Source organism: Tenrec ecaudatus, chromosome 8, assembly GCF_050624435.1.
Source record: "Tenrec ecaudatus isolate mTenEca1 chromosome 8, mTenEca1.hap1, whole genome shotgun sequence".
Taxonomy (NCBI): Eukaryota; Metazoa; Chordata; class Mammalia; order Afrosoricida; family Tenrecidae; genus Tenrec; species Tenrec ecaudatus.
The window spans coordinates 109,156,434-109,173,664 of record NC_134537.1 but is presented as its reverse complement, the minus strand read 5'-3'; the positions used below and the strand labels follow the sequence as shown (position 1 = coordinate 109,173,664).

Here is a 17,231-nt window from a genome sequence, read left to right as displayed (position 1 = left end):
GCTCGGACATGTATTGCCAAAGGTCTGAGGCTCTGCCTGCGTAAGGCCAAGGTGCAAAGCAAGGCTGATGCTCCAGCCTAGGCCTCGATTCCAGCTCTAGCTCCCAAACCTGCCTCGGCCCCAGCTCAAAGTCCCAAAGGGCCCAGGCTCCACAGAGAAGAGTTCTCCATCGGAGGGTGAGAGGGACTTGTGTGAGCCCTGGGCTGCCATCTATGTGGAGCTGGTGGCCTCCTGTGCTATTTGTACAAATAACCCAAGGTGGGCCCTGCAACAAACAAGCAACCTAAACCAACAAAAAAGCAAAACATGTGTTAAGATCTCTTCAGTTGTATTCTAAACTACATCTCTCTTGCAAGAAATTTGAATAACTAGAAATTAAGGTTGAAGTTTGAAATATTAAGAATTTGAGACTACTTCCTTTTCTTATGAAGGGCACATCAAGGGATAGGACCATATTACCATAAACAAAAAACGTCATGAATCTCTTATTCAGTGAGTTTTCAATAACCATACTTGAAGTTTGGTTTGCATTGATGACGGGCCTAGAAGCTAATAACAGGTCACTTTTATTTCCTTTTTAATAGCCCTTAAGAAACTGTTACACCCTTAGGGAACCTTTTTCACTTACGAGGCCAAGAGTGTAATAAAAATTTCTTAATAAAGAAAGCTGTTACCTGTCTTCAAAATTTCCCTTCAAGTAGATTTATGAACAAATCTAAACGTTGCTAGAGTTTGCTTAGATCTTAGGACAGATGATAAGCATACAGGAAATTAAAAGACATGGAAAACTTTACAGCAGTGTATACACTAAGATTTTCATTTTTAACCTGATAACGGTAATTCTTTAAAGGAATCAAGTTGTAGAATAATGGAATTTTGAACTTGTTAGACCCTTGGAACTCACTTTCAAGTGTTTTAAAAGTCAAAACTGTTGTGGAAAGCATAGTTCTCAGAGCTGGCTGGCTGGCTGGCTCGATGTATCTCTTTCGCAACTCCAGCTGTTTTAACCTGCACTACATGCCATTTGTTGTTAGCTGCAGTCGAGTTGGCTCAGACTCATGGTGACATATCGTACAACAGAAGAAATGTTGCCCGGTGCCATCTTCCTGACGCCTTCTCTTTGGGGGTTCATTGTTTTGGCTATTGTGTCAATCCATCTCATAGAGGTGTCCCTTATTTTTGCTGACCCTTTATACCAAACATGATTGGTGTTTCCTGTGCTTGGTCTTTCTCATGATTGGTCTTTGCTGATAATGTGGCCAAAGTGAGGAAGATGAAGTGCTTATTTAAATACGTATGTGTGGATCTGCAACCATGTAGACCGATTTTTCTTCCACAGATTGTGTTGTATTTACTAACCAGGCTACTTTTGGATCTTGTAACCAGGACATTTTTAGGATGAATGACAAAAACTTGGAAATTACTTCACTGCAGCGGAAACTTCCTGAATGGATGTCTGTGCAGAATCAGATATGCGCTGTGGAAGAAAGAAAGGTAGGTTGTTTATCAGTTATTCTTTCAGATGGGGAAATTCATAAGACTCTATAAGAAGTCAACCATCACCTGTAAACATCATGTTATTATTCAGGCTATGTGTGATGACCTTTGTTAGTTTGAAAATAAAGATACTGTGTCGATCTGTGTGACATGAAAGTTGACTCTTTTTGATGGGTAAGATTTTTTTTTGTATTTCATCTCAGACGAGTCTATGGCAAACACTCCGCTTATTTGCTCAGTATCATGAAGTGTATCACCATGACCCTAAAAATTCTTTGCATATTTAGCAACCTTTATTGAAGTTTCATTTTTCAGTTTCATTTTTCTAGTTTTCTCCTTTTATGGGTTGGAAGGAATGCTCATTTGAGGTTCCCTTATGACATAAATTTTAGCTGGCTTTTTCAAATACAAATTTTAACGATATACTACTTTTCTATTCAGTTTATAAGTTTGGTCTTAATTAGTTTCTTCAGTTCAGGTAATCATTTAGACAGGGACTCACATTCAAGAATTTAATAACTAATCCAGTTTAAATTCTTAAAGATTTAAGATTTGCCCACCAGTTTTCCAACCACTTGCCTGTCAATTTGTCCTGTGGTGGCTTTTGTGTTGTTGGAAGATAAGCAACCAATGTGTCCAATACCAGAAGGTCACCCATGACTACCCCTCAACATCAAGAAATTAAAAATCCTCACACTGGACCAATAACAACATCATGATCAATGGAGGAACGATTGAAGTTTCTTTTTGCTTGGCTTCACAATCAGTGTTTGTGGCAGCTCCAGCCAAATCAAATGATGCATTTCAATGAGCGTATCTGCTGCACAAGTCATCTTGAAAGCGTTACAAAGCAAAGTTGTCACTCTGAGGACGTCTGTGTGCCTGACCCAGTCCATAGTACTTTCAGTTGCTTCATGCTTCATACACATGTGAAAGCTGGATGGTGAACAAGGAAGACCGAAGAAAAATTGATAAATTGGAATTGTGGTGTTGGCAAAGAATATGGAATACCCATGGGCAGCTGGAATCTATCTTGAAAGAAGTCTATGTGGATTATTCCTTAGTAGCATGGATGTTGAGACTTTGTCTTGCCCACAGGGACCCGTCTCTGAAGAAGGAGGTTATGCTTGGTAAACTGGAGGATCATGTTAGGTCAAAGAGAGGGTCATCGAGAAAGAGAGAGAAACTCAGATGGATTGAAAACAGGATACAATAGTGGGCCAAAACATCCCCAGTTATGAGGATAGCTCATGGACTGAGCAATATAGCGTGTTCTGCTCTGCACAGAGTAGTTACACGAGGGACTATCTGACTGTATGTAACAAGAACACAACCAGTGGTCAGTACTCAGCTTTACATCTAGAATACTAATGTAGATGTCTTTATTAAAAAACAAGTTTGTAAAAGAGGTGCTTTTATAGAACTAGGATTAGAAGTTTCAGACTAAATTTATCAAGAAAAATAATTTTATAATGGAATGAGTTTATATATGTCACATTGTATGAATCTACTAGCTTATAAAGCATTAATGGATAAAGTTTTAGAACAGCGCTTCTTAACCTGTGTATCGCGATCCCTTTGTGGGCGGGTGGGGTGGGGGGCGGCGAACAACCCTTTCACAGGGCCACCTGATTCATAACAGTAGCAAAATTACAATTACGAAGTAGCAACGAAAATAATTTTCTGGTTGGGGGAGTCACCAACATGAGGCACTATATAAAAGGGTCGCGGCATTAGGAAGGTTGAGAACCACTGTTTTAGTATATTTTTAATCACAACTTTATTTGTTCTTTTTTTGAATTTTATTTAACTCTAGTCATCTATTCAGAAGAGTGTTTTTGAAGATGAACTTCCCTTCTTAGAATTTACTGGGTCTATTATATACAGTTATGAAGCTAGTGATTGCTCTTTCCTATCAGAAGATATTTGGTAAGAGATTTGAATTAATTTCATTTACACTAATATGCTTAAAACAGTAATTATTACTGTAATTAATATTTAAGTATATTGAATTTTACAGTTGAGATGCCCATAGATGTATTTTTCTTTTAAAATATTTTTTTTTGAGTTATAATTTGTCTACAATTCAGTAGTTCGATCACATCAGGAAAGGTTGTGCAGTAATCGACAGATTCACCTTTGGAACCTTTACTTTCTCTCGTACCAATTGATGTTGACTCTCATTTCCCACGTACCCTTCTGTGCCTCCTATTTCTAGAATGAGAGGTAACATCTGATCTACTTTTTAAATAATCACTGCATTAAATTTGGAATGGACCTACTTACTTTCTCGTAAGCCATTCAATTTTAGGAGGTTTTTTGGTTAGTTGGTTGTTGTTTTGTTTTTTTTTTACTTTCAGCATGTTACCTGTAGAGCTGTTGAACCACTTATTTAGCCAACTTGCTATCCTTTTGAGTTGTTCTTCTCAATTTGATCCTATACAGATAGATCTTAAAAGATACTTTATTAGTTAAGTATCATTTTGTTTCAAGAAGACATCAGGCTATATTTTTGTTTTAACATTTCAAACTTGAGGTTTAAAGATTATCTTAAGGTGTTAGTTTTATGGTTCACCTAGCTCTATGGCTTGATAAAATATGGATTTCATGAAAATTTGAAAATCTATACATCTGTTCTGAATTCCCCCCTTTTATCATGAATTTTCTATAGAATTTTTTGATGACAGTAATAATAGATGAATTACCATCCAGTTGTTCATGAAGGCAAGTAGCCACACATTTTATTTCTTTCTCCTGCTACCAGAAGTTCAGAAGTTTAAAACCACCAGTAAGTCCTGAGGAGAAAGATGAGACTTTCTATTCCCGTAAAGAATTACAGTCTTAGAAACCCACAGGGGTAGTTCCACCTTGTCCAGTAGGATTGCTATGAGTTGAATTCAACTTGATGACAGTGAGTCATTTCTGACTCCTCCTTTGTTGCTCCCAGATAAATGGATACCAAGTATTATACCTTGAATGGCCACTTACTAGCTTTGAAGACCTCCGGCACTATTACAGTGAAGTAGGAGGTAGAAATTAAGTACTGAACATTAGATCCATTTACTGGGATGTCCTATGAAGTCAATCCTTACATCAAATCCCGTGAAGTTATTGGTGGTGTCTAAACAGACTCAGCAGTCACTCCTTTTTTCTTTTTTTTTTTTTAGTCAATTCAGCTTTTTCTAAGTATACAACAGTTATATTATCCCTTTCCAGGTTTTAAAAAAAAATTGGTATCTTTGCATTTTTTGAGTGTTACTGTAGAGCAGGGGTCCTCAAACTTTTTAAACAGGGGGCCAGTTCACTGTCCCTCAGACTGTTGGAGGGACGAACTATAGTTTCAAAAAACTATGAACAAATTCCTATGTACACTGGATGAGTCAGCTGCTAAGCAGGATAGGCAGGGGCAGCAAAAACACCCGGTGGGCCGGATAAATATCCTCAGTGGGCCGCATGTGGCCTGTGGGCCGTTTGAAGACCCCTGTTATAGAGCATCATTTTGGCAGGTCTGTTCTTTGAGTGGTTCAGCTCTATACATTTTGTTCAATTTTCTGTTTATGACAGAAATATAAGGTTAGTTCCCATTATTCTTTTGTGGTCTAAAATAGAAATTGAATGTCTTTTGTTTTTTAAATATTTTAAAATTTTAAACTAAGAGAATATAAGTAATAATAGATAATAAATAAAGCACTTAAAAACTTATACCTAGCTTTATCAAATCTCCTTAAAAATCTTTCATTAAGTCCAGGAGGCAAAGGACATTTATGGAGGTCTAAATACAGGCATGTACATATGTAAATATATAATGAGAGGGGAATAGAACTGTGTACTCATATCTATATGTTAAGAATTAAGGTTACAGATGGACATTGGGCCTCAACTCAAGTACTCCCTTAACACAAGGCCATTTTGTTATAACAATCTGGCATTCTGTGATGCTCACCTTCCCTACATGATCACTAAAGACAAAATGAGTGCATAAACAAATGTGGTGAAGAAAGCTGATGGTGCCTGGCTATCAAAAGATATAGTATCTGGGGTCTTAAAGGCTTGAAGGTAAACAAGCAACCATCTAGCTGAGAAGCAACAAAGCCCACATAGAAGAATCTCACCAGCCTGTGTAATCATGAGGTGTCGATGGGATCAGGAATCAGAAATCTGAGACCCAGAATAAAATCATACCCAAGTTGAATTGGGGGAGGGGCATGGAGTGGAGACCCAATGCCCATCTGTAGACAGTTGAATGGAGGGGTCATAGGGAAGAGATGAGCCAGTCAGTGTGCAGTATAGCACTGATGAAACACACAACTTTCCTCTAGCTCCTTGGTGCTTCCTTCACCTCACTATCATGACCTCAATTCTACCTTATAAATTGGATTAGACCAGAACGTGCACTCTGCTACAGATAAGAGCCCGAGACACAGGGAATCCAGGATAGATAAACCCTCAGGGCCAACAAGGAGAGTAGAGATACCAGAAGGATTAGGGGAGGGGCGGGGGGGGCGAGAATTGATTACAACAATCAAATTATAACCCCCTCACAGGAGGATGAATAATGGAAAAGTGGGTGAGGAGTGATGGAGGACTATGGAAGATATAGCAAAAAATAATCTATAACTTATCAAGGGTTCATGAGGGAGGGCAGACGGGAGAGAGAGGGAAGAAATGGGGAGCTGATATCAGGAGCTCAAGTGGGAAGAGAATGCTTTAAAATTGATGATGGCGGCATATGTACAAATGTGCTTGACACATTGGATGAATGTATGGCTTGTGATAAGAGATGTAAGAGCCTCCAATAAAAGTATTAAAAAAATCTTTCATTAAGAATAAAATAGTAAAATAATAGCTGTAGCTCCAAGTATACCCTTTCTGATCTCCCCTTCTAATCCTTTGAATTAAGTGTTCTATCAAGTGTTATATTACATCATAATTTCACATATATAATTATATATTATTTTGCCCATTTAAACACTTACAAAAATGCTATAAAAACTGTACATATCATTCTGAAAATATTCTTTTTCATTTCAACAATATGTTTTTAAAAACTTCTTATTGATATTGATATATATCGTTTTGCTTTTTAAAACTTTTATAAGTATTCCATTGTTTCAATACACCACCATTTAGCTATTCTCTTGTTGATGGAAATTTAGTTTTTTTCCCTTCATTTTCTTGCCCATTGGGACCATGTTACAGTGACCATTACTAAGTATGCTTGTCTTTGTAGAGCATATAGAGAGTTGCATACACTTCTGAGAAAAAGATTGCTGGATCATAGTGTTTTGTTTAGGTAGATAGGTTCAGTGTTTTACCAAAACATTTTACTAATTTATATTTCAGCATGTGAGAGATCCTACTGATAATCCTTTTCAGTACTTGGTATTGATATTTTCATAACAATATTAATAATTTGTATATGTCAAGAGACTTTTAATTTTAGCTGATCTAATAGATATGAAATGGTATGCATTTGCTTCTAGTTTTTTGGTTTCTAGTGAGTTTCTTCATATATTTATATAGTTTTTATTGACTATTTTGAGTTTTACATTTTGAATTGCCTGTTCATAATCTTTCTATTTTTCCACTGTTGTTTGTCTCTTAACTGATTTTTTCAAGAAATTGATTATATATATATATAAATACCTTCTGCCAGAATTTGATTTGCTTTTCATCTTTTTGAAGGTCAGTTATACAGCAGTCTAAATGGTTTTAAAATAAATTTTTTTGTTGAACATATACACAATAGATCATGTACCAGTTCAACAATTTCTGTATGCGCAATTCAGTGACACTGTTTACATTGTCCAAGTTTGCAACCATTCTCACCTTTTTCTAAATTCTTTCTCCACCAATACCATCAGCTCACTGCACCTGAAGGTCTTTATCTATTCTTTGTAGCTACTATTGCCAGTTTGAGCCCATGTAGATAGTTCTTTAAAAAAATCATTGTTCAAGGCAGACGTTCTTTCCTAGATCAATTCAACTAAAGTGCCCTGGCTGCGTTGTGGGTTAGGTGACGGGCTGCTAACCACAATGTTGGCGGTTCAAGCCCATCAGATACTCTGGGAGAAAAATTAGATGGTTCCCATAAAGGTCACAAAACCTTAGATATGGTCGCTGTGTGTTGGAACTGATTTAATAGCAATATGTTGGGTTTGGTGTAAATGAAACTACTATTCAGCAGTTTAACATTTTAATGTACTTTAATTAATTTAGGCTGTATTTCCTCCTTTAGCATGAGCCTCTCTGATGGAGATGTGATTGGATTTGACATGGAATGGCCACCAGTGTACAGGCAAGGGAAACTAGGCAGAGTTGCTCTAATTCAGATATGTGTGTCAGAGAGCAAATGTTACTTGTTTCATATTTCTTCTATGTCAGGTTGGTATTGCTTTTCTTTGCTGTATATTTACATGATTATATTTATCAACTTTTCCCCTATAAGAAAAAAAAAATTTGATTGCAGACACTTCTCTCATCAACTTCTGTTTATTTAAATTTTATCATTCCTTTTGGGGTTCTCACATATCTTGTTCTATTTCATTTTCACAACATTCTGTCAGCAGTGTGAGATTGGTATTGTCCCTGCTCTCGAGAGGAGCAGACTAAACTTGTGAGGAATTAAGTGACCAGGAACACCCCGCCAGTGTACGGGTGGGAGGCACTCATGCTAGTTATTGGGTCTTGTCATTAGGATATAAGGAAAAAAGTCCTCAAGGCCAATATGTTTCTTATTGTGAATTTCATACCAACAGATATTTAAATATAAACTTGTATGTGCAAGAAGCTGAAAGTAAATCCATTGTACTTGATTGAACTTGCTGGAATAACAAAAATATTAACAGTTTTTCCACAGGGATTAAAATTGTTACTTGAAAATGAAGCAATTAAAAAGGTAGGCGTAGGAATTGAAGGAGATCAATGGAAACTTCTACGTGACTTTGACATCAAACTGAAGAGTTTTGTGGAACTGGCAGATGTTGCCAATGAAAAGGTAGAATTATACTTTTTTCCCTATAAATAATCTTGTTTCATAAATTGTTTCTTTTTTCCAAATGTGTTAGGCTGGGTTGACTAGAGAAACAAATCTAGAAACACTCCTATGTGTAAGAGAGAGCTTTATATCATAGAACAGTGGCATATTGAGAATACATCCCAGCCCAGTCCATACCAAGTTCTTAATTCTGGTATTAGCCCATATGTCTGTTAGTAGTCTATAAATTCCTCTTCAGACTCATGCAACACATGCAATGAGGCCAAATGCGGGCAGATCACAGGCCAGTGGGTGAAAACTCTGGTAAATCCAGTGGTGGTAGAAGCACCACAGGGTAGCCGTCTACAGGCCTCTGCTGCATGGCTTGCTCAGGTTTCAGCGAAGCTCCGCGTGGCTTGTTCACAGGAGAATGAAGGCAGAGTGGGCCCTGCTTCCAGGGAAAAGGAAGAGAGGAAGTTCCCAGAATTCTCATGAGAAAGCCACGCCCACAGGCTGATTGACAGGCTAGACTCCACCCATTCACTCTTAATATCCTCAGGTTGACACGAAATTATGTAACTACAGGAATGTTAGATTTTAAAAACCCTGAAAAACTGTGCTTTTTTGTAACACAAAAGAAGTTCCAAACGTGTGTTTCATACTCACAACTTTTGGTTTTGAGCCATTGTTTTTGTTTTGGCATACAATTTAATTACTTCTCTCCCTCAATTTTTGTACTATTGTATCTGGTTTCACATGCCTGCATATTTTAAATATTATGCTTGAAGTTCATCCCTATAATCCATTTATATAAGTAATAACAAAATTTTATTTTTTTTTAGGGAGAGCATGATTGAACTTTTGTGGTGTAATGATCTTAGCAGTGGTGTAATGATCTTAGCAGAAGATTGACCCATCAGTTTCATCACCCTTATTTCACATATTTTATTAATGTAGCCATTAAATTAAATCCTCATATTTAGCCAAGTATTCATTTGGCTTGGGAGTAGAAAGCATATCAATTATTCAACTTTTTTCCATGAGCAATACTTTTAGTTCCAGAATTTTAATACTTAATATTGGGGATAGAACTAAATCCTACATTGTGGACTGTGAATGGGGTTTTTCAGTGACAGTAAATGTATTGAGGACTATCTCTGGGATAAATTTTGCTGCAGTAGTTCCCGTTGTGTGGTGGTGAAGTCATTTGGCAGTATATGGGATCATCTGCAGAAGCTGTGGGTGGCATTGTGGGTCATCACTGGGCTGCTAACTGTCTGGGCTCTGGGAGAGTGATGAGGCTTCCTGCTCATGGAGGGCTGACAGCCTAGGAACACAAAGGGGCAGGGTACTCTGTCTTATAGAGTTGTTTTGAATCAGAATAGACTCAATAGCAGTGGTTTTCATTTTGTTTGGTTTTGGAATGTCTGAAAATAGAAAGTAGTTTTTGCCATGTAGATTTTACCTTTTTTCCTCTTTGCTTCTAGCTGAAGAGTACAGAGACCTGGAGCCTCAACGGTCTGGTTAAGCATGTCTTAAGTAAGCAGCTTCTGAAAGACAAGACTATCCGTTGTAGCAATTGGAGTAACTTTCCTCTCACTGCGGACCAACAATTGTATGCAGCCACTGATGCTTATGTATGTACTTAAAGAGCCTTAGTCTGTGATATGTTGTTTGAACATTATTGTCTGTTCCTTAAGAGAAACTTCACTGTATTAGTGGTACAAATTCATTAGCATTTTAAATTAGTGTCACTAAGACATTTAGTGACATTGTTCATTCTCAGTGTTCACTAGCAAATACCAACGAGATTATTCACTACTAGTTATTTTCATCCTCATGTGGCCCAAATTTTGTATGTAAGAAATGTTAACTCCACCAAAACATGAAAGGCTAATCCAGGCTGAGAAAACATAATGGCCTCAATGATGTGTCTGATTTATATGGAACTTATGAATAAAAATAATTGCAACATAGTTTCTATATAGAATCTTGCCTTACTGCCTATAATAACACTTATAATACAGAGAAAATTTTGAAAACTTGTCATGAAAGGTAGCTTGTCACTGCTGTTAAATGAATTTTCATATTTAGTTTTGCAAAGTGATATTTCTGCTTATATATATCACTGTTGGATATTTTTCATTAAGATATATTTCATGCTTCAATGGGTTTCTTTTCTCTTAATTCATAAATTTGTTGATAACTATATTGTTTCACATTTTGCATCTAATTTTAGGACTAGGAAATCCCTTGAGTTGCAACTGGAAAAATTATTTTTGTCAGAAAAACAGAATAATACTTATCTATGTTCTGTTTAAAAAATCACAAGAGTTAAATTAATAACTAGTGGGTGAAGGGAGACGTTGAGCAGTGTAAGAAATGACAAAATAACAATAATTTATAAATTATCTAGGGTTCATGAGGGAGGGGCAAAATGAGGAGCTTATACCAAGAGCTCAAGTAGAAAGAAAATGTTTTGGGAATGATGATGGCAGCAAATGGACAAATGTGCTTGACACATGGATGGATCTATGGATTGTGATAAGAGTTGTACGAGCCCCCAATAAAATGTTTTGAAAATTAATTAAGTAAATGAACAGGGGGTAAAATAACTAGTGTGGGTCCTGTACAGTTTTTTAAATGAAAGGTCAATATGAATACAGTCCACAGGAGGAGGATTGTTCATTTATTGACTAACATGCTGAACTGATGGTAGGAAATAAGGGGAAGTACCTATTTCATTTACTTGATAGTATCTTGCTGCCCATTGGTTCCGACTCAGTAATCGTATAGATAGAGTAGAACTGCCTATAGGATTTCTAAAGAAGGAGCCCTATTGGGTTAGCCTGGTTGCCGATCTGAAGGTTGGTGGTTTGAACCCACCAGCTACTTTGAAGGGGAAAGCTGAGGCTATTTTCCCTCAAAAAGATTAATAGTTTCAAAAACCCTAGAGTAGTTCCACTCTGTCCGATAGCCTCAATAAGGGTCAGAATCAGTTAGGTGACAGTGGGTTTGGGCTTTTGGTGTGATCTTCAGTGAAGTAGATTGCCACGTATTAGATTCGATTTACAAGTTACTGATTTGGATGTTTTCTTTATAATATTGCTTGGTAAAAAGTGAAAATTTATAGACTTTTATCTTAAGGTTTAAATAGATTATTGTTTCAATTCTCACAAGTGATGTGCTGATTAAATGAAGATATTTACAAGGACACTTAAAAAGTTTATGGAAAAATTTCATTATTTCTTAATTCCATTTTTTCACAAACCTTTTGAAGCTCCATCATGGATCTTTGTTTATTATGATAGGTTAGCTACAGCCTTTTGGATCTTTGGGAGTCACAGTTTTATATCTTTTGGAAGACTGAACTTAGAGTTTCATTCTGGCTGTCTGTAGCAATTTCTTTTCATTTCTCTACCATATAGGCTGGTCTCATAATCTTTCAAAAATTAGAAAATTTGGATGATGCTGTGCCAATGTTTGCTTTAAATAAAGGTAAGCTACAATGATAAATAAAGGTAATGTGAATCTCTTCCTTTGTGAGCTCTAGCTTCAAAAAGATAGTACTCACACATGTGCCAAGTACAATGTTACAACTTCCTGAGTACCTGAGCCGTATTGACATTAAGTTGAAACCTATCCGACCCTAAGGTCTTCAGCTTAGGCTATGAAGGTCAGCAAACCCAGCTCCCTGAATTCATGTTCAGTAAGCCTTCCTGAAGACAATCAGCTCCCTTTCTGGGTCAGCAAGTCCATATTTCCCAACTGAATGCCCAGAGGCACCCCGCTTTACCAGCCAGCCCCCTGTAGCAGAGCATTCATCTCTACTTGCTCTGTTGTTTGGGAATGTCCATCCCTCTGCTCCACACTCTTGCTCTGGGTCTACTTATGCTCCAGTGATGTTGTAACTGCCACTGAGGCTCACTTCACAGGAATCTCAGGTCCAGAGGAGGGCCTCGCTCTACCTCTGGCTCTTGCTGGTAATGAGCTCCCTCCACTTGCTTCTCAGAGGGCTCATTTTATACACAGCAGGATGGCTGCCTCTCCAGAGAATTTGGTGCACAATTATTTTTAGGTGAATCCTATCAGTATCTTCCCTCACCTTCTTAGAAGACCCATGCAGGGAAAGATCATTTGGTGAGAGTTAGAGACTTTGGCCAGCAAAACCACTTTAAAACAAAAGTAAACAAAACAAAAATAGAAGAACCACTTTAAATATTCCATTACCCTTGCAGTCACCAAAGAAAAACATTATGGTGTATTGTAGTCTAACTCTTCCAATTTCATGGGAAAGGACAGAATCTTGAGGGCCGGTAGGAAAAAAGAACTGGCACCTGAAAGTAAAACCAATAAGGATAAACGCAAACTTCTCAGCAGAAACTGTTCAGCAAGAAGACATTGGAATGACATATACAATATTCTGAAAGAAAAAACCCTGCCAATCAAAAATGCTATTTGCAACAAAATTATCCCTCAAATATGAAAGTGAAATAAAGGTATTTCCAGAGAAGGAAAAATTAAAGGGATTTTTGGATTTATAGAAGACCAACGTTACAAAAAATATGATTGAGATCATAATGGAGAGAGAATAAACAGCAGTAGCAGAAAAACCTGAGAGTAACCTACAGGACAACACCACCCAAAACCAATACAATTAAAAGCAGCACTTAAAAAGACAGAAATAAAGGAGGAGCAAAGACACCCATAAAACTCTCCCGACACAACTGCTGAAGCCAAAGAGGGTGAACAAGTAAATGTGGTGAAGAAAGCTGATGGTGCCCGGCTATCAAAAGAGATAGTGACTGGGGTCTTAAAGGCTTGAAGATAAACAAGTGGCCATCTAGCTCAGAAGCAACAAAGCCCACATGGAAGAACACACCAACCTGTGTGATCGCGTGGTCCCGAAGGGATCAGTTATCAGGCATCAAAGAACAAAAAATCATATCATTGGCTGCACACCTCCATGATACGATCACCGAAGACAAACGGGTGCATAAGCAAATGTGGCGAAGAAAGCTGATGGTGCCCGGCTATCGAAAGAGATAGTGTCTGGGGTCTTAAAGGCTTGAAGGTGAACAAGCGGCCATCTAGCTCAGAAGCAATAAAGCCCACATGGAAGAAGCACACCAGCCTGTGCGATCACGAGGTGCCAAAGGGACCAGGTATAAGGTATCATGCAAAAAAAAAAAGTATATGTATATATGTATATATAGGTGTATATATATGTGTGTGTGTGTGTGTGTGTGTGTGTATATGTATGTATACCATAGTGAATGAAGGGGGAAGTGCAGAGTGGAGACCCGAGGCCCAAGTGTCGACCACTGGAGATCCCCTCATAGAGGGGTTTAGGAGAGGAGATGGGTCAGTCAGGATGCGATGTAGTACCGATGAAGAACACAGCTTTCCCCCAGATCCTGGATGCTTCCTCCCCCAAACTACCGTGATCCGAATTCTACCTTGCAGGACTGGATAGGGCAGAGGTTGTACACTGGTGCATATGGGGGCTGGAGGCACAGGGAATCCAGGGTGGACAATATTTTCAGGACCAGGGGTGTGAGGGGCGATGCTGGAAGAGTGGAGGGTGAGTGGGTTGGAACTGGGGAACTGATTACAGGAATCCACATGTGACCTTCTCCCTGGGCGATGGATGGCAGAGAAGGGGGAGGAAGGGAGACTCTGGATAGGGCAAGATATGAGAAAATAACAATCTGTGGATTATCAAGGGCTCATGAGGGAGGGGGGAGTGGGGAGGGAGGGGAAAATAAAAAGAGGACCTGATGCAGAGGGCTTAAGTGGAGAACAAATGCTTTGAGAGTGATTAGGGCAAAGAATGTACGAATGTGCTTTATACAATTGATGTATGTATATGTGTGGATTGTGATGAGTTGTATCAGCCCCTAATAAAATGTAAAGAAAAAAAAACACCACACACACACACACACACACACACACACAGATACACACACAGGAAGATCACAGCAACAAACCTTCATAGACCAATAACAACACTGATTGTCAATGTATTAAATATACCAATCAAGAGAAAATGAGTAGCAGAAGGGATTAGAATGCAAGACCCGGCTATATACTTCCTACAAGAGTCACACCTTAAACTCAAAGTCAAAAACAGTCTTTTAAAAACCAAAGGATGAAGAAAAACTTACTAAGTCAATAGCAACCGTAAAAACAACAACAGGAAGGGCAATATTCTAGGAACCAGACAGCCTCATCTTTCCCCTTAGAGGGCGTGACTAGTGGATTTTGAGCTCCAGCCCAGTTCTGAGTCCAGTGTGCCAACAGGGACTAGTTGATTGACATAGTCCTGTGCTTCAAATGAAGGATATGATAAAAACAAACGATGTGTGAGACGTTCCTAGCAGGAGAAAGGTTTGGGTAAAGAGGAAAGGGTTTGTAGTTTTGACAGAGAATGTTGTACCAAACGCAGTGATGATTCTGAGTTTAGAAGATGGTAACTGATTAGAAAGACATGCATTTTATTTTAGTGATGACTTGTGTAAGTAGGGAAACTAAAGTAGTTACAGAATTGTATACCCAGTTGTATTTATTAAGTGGTACCCCCACATGGTGTTACCGAATTCTAATTTTGAAGTAGCAAAGATGGGTTCACATTTTCAGTTCTACCTTCTGCGTCTGCCTACGGCTATAACTCATAGTTATAATATGTACAAATGAAGATCAAGTGCAGTTTATCTTAAAATTTTAATATCCAAAATTTGAAAGGGAAATGACTGGTGACTTTGGAATAGATAAGGAAATCTTTCTGTTGGAATTTGTGTAAAGAAAGAAAATGAAAATATGAGTCCTATTACTATTTGTTTAGTTTTAGCCCAAATACTATTTAATGAAATTGCTAAATAAATATTTCTGCTTTGGGGGTTGAAAATTAATATTGATATTTTTCCCCACTAGAGGAAAGAATACTACCTAGTGATGTGAAAAAACAGTTGCTTTCCGTCTCTGAAGAGATGATGGATCTGGCTAACCGTCTTCCTGACACTTTAAGAAAAATGGAAACTCCACAGAGGTTAACTATTACCTGTTTTTGTCAATTTTGTTTGCTTTTATCGCATTTTCCCATATTTAAAGTTTTGATGTTTATTAGGGAAGACACAAATTTGCTTGAACACATACACACGCACATTGAGATGGCTGTATAAATGAGAAATATTTTTCAATTGTGAAATAGTACATCAAAAGGTTTAAAGTTCCTTTGCATTTTAGGATGTGAAATATGAAATGAATATGAAATAGAGAAATATAGGCTATGAAATAAGAAATATAAATTATATATGTTAGTCTGGCTTGACAAACAAATCCAGGACACTCGTGTATAAGAAAGAACTTTATATAAAAGAGCAATTGTATATTGAGACAATAGCCCAGCTTAGTCCAGATCAAGTCCATCAGTCCGATATTAGCCCATATGTCCAATACTAGTCCATAAATTCCTCTTTAGACTCACGCAGCACATGTAATGATGCTGAATGCAGCAAGATCACAGGCTAATGGGTAAAAGGTCTTGTGGATCCAGCAGCAGTGGAGGGTCTCCACAGGTCTCCTCCAGCTCTCTTGAGTATCTCAACAGCAGCAAAAGGAAGGCAGATAGTGAGTGTGTCCCACCTGCTGGGAGGAAGACCAGAGTTCCCAGAGTTCTCAGGAGAATGCCATGCCCCACAGAGGCCTCATTGGCTATGACCTGATTGACAGGCTAGACTCCACCCTTTAGTTCAAGTTGACAGGACATTTTGTAATTGCCCCAATATAGGTATATTTTATTGTCAAAAGATTAAAATCCATAAATGCACATCAAAGAGTATTAGCATTCAAAACTGCCAGTTTATTTCCGTTTATAGTCATCTCTTACTTAGTGGTATTGATAGTTTGATCAGTTGAAATCGATAAATAAAAGCTGGGTTTATACGTAGTAGCCTCATGTTTATGATTCTCATCTGAGTAAGAATTCTAGACTGTTAAAACAAAAGCATTCATTTTATGTCTGCTGCAGTTACAGCTACAGCACACATCGCTCGGGAAAATTGAGGACAATCTTTCAAACAGATTATAGATAATGACTATCCTGGCCTTCATTGCTGAATGGCTTCCCTGCTAAAATATCTAAACTTTGGAACATTCTTGCATAGTGAATGATTGCAATATAATTTTTTGATGATAATAAAATTGGGGGGGGCAATAAAGACTTTGTTGAAATATGAAGCAGTTAGTTGGAGTTGAAAGAATTCTGTCTCTGACAAAATGTAATGTTAATCTTTTTGAATGAGAATTGTCATAGGTTCTGATTCCTAGATTTAAAAATAGTGTATTCAGCTTTTTTTCAAAGTCTTTTTGTCTCCTCGCACTCTCCTTTCCACACTTCATGCCTCAGTGAGTGCATTCCGACTCAGAGATGCTGTAGGACAGAAAAGAAATTGCTTCTTTGTTTTCAATATTCTAAATCTTTACCAAAGCAGATAGGTACTGACTGGTGGGTTTAATCTGTTGACCTTGCACTTAATAGCTCAATGTATAGCCCACTACATTACTAGGGCTCCACCCCCAACCCAGCATTGTGTTTGTAGTAGTTTGTATGTTACTGATAATTTTTGTAAGATATAAAGATCAAATGGGAGGAAGGGTACCAAAAAGGCCATTTCTTTTTCCTTCCTCCCACGCTCCCTCCTCTCTTTTCTACCGTGAAAAACAAAAATTAACTCTTGGGTGATTAAAAAAAATCACT

General features: G+C 37.8%; 1 protein-coding gene across 3 annotated transcripts in view; it reads left to right on the top strand.

Annotated features, from left to right (window-relative positions):
- WRN (WRN RecQ like helicase) overlaps positions 1-17,231 on the top strand; it is a 156,117-nt gene that overhangs the window by 16,592 nt on the left and 122,294 nt on the right. For all 3 annotated transcript variants that reach the window (XM_075556718.1, XM_075556716.1, XM_075556717.1), the window contains exons 2-8: positions 1,387-1,494; positions 3,314-3,426; positions 7,736-7,881; positions 8,346-8,494; positions 9,961-10,110; positions 11,902-11,971; positions 15,407-15,521. In XM_075556718.1, the coding sequence (XP_075412833.1) occupies positions 1,399-1,494; positions 3,314-3,426; positions 7,736-7,881; positions 8,346-8,494; positions 9,961-10,110; positions 11,902-11,971; positions 15,407-15,521 (839 nt within the window). In that variant the 5' untranslated portion in view covers positions 1,387-1,398. The remainder of the gene's footprint in view (positions 1-1,386; positions 1,495-3,313; positions 3,427-7,735; positions 7,882-8,345; positions 8,495-9,960; positions 10,111-11,901; positions 11,972-15,406; positions 15,522-17,231) is intronic.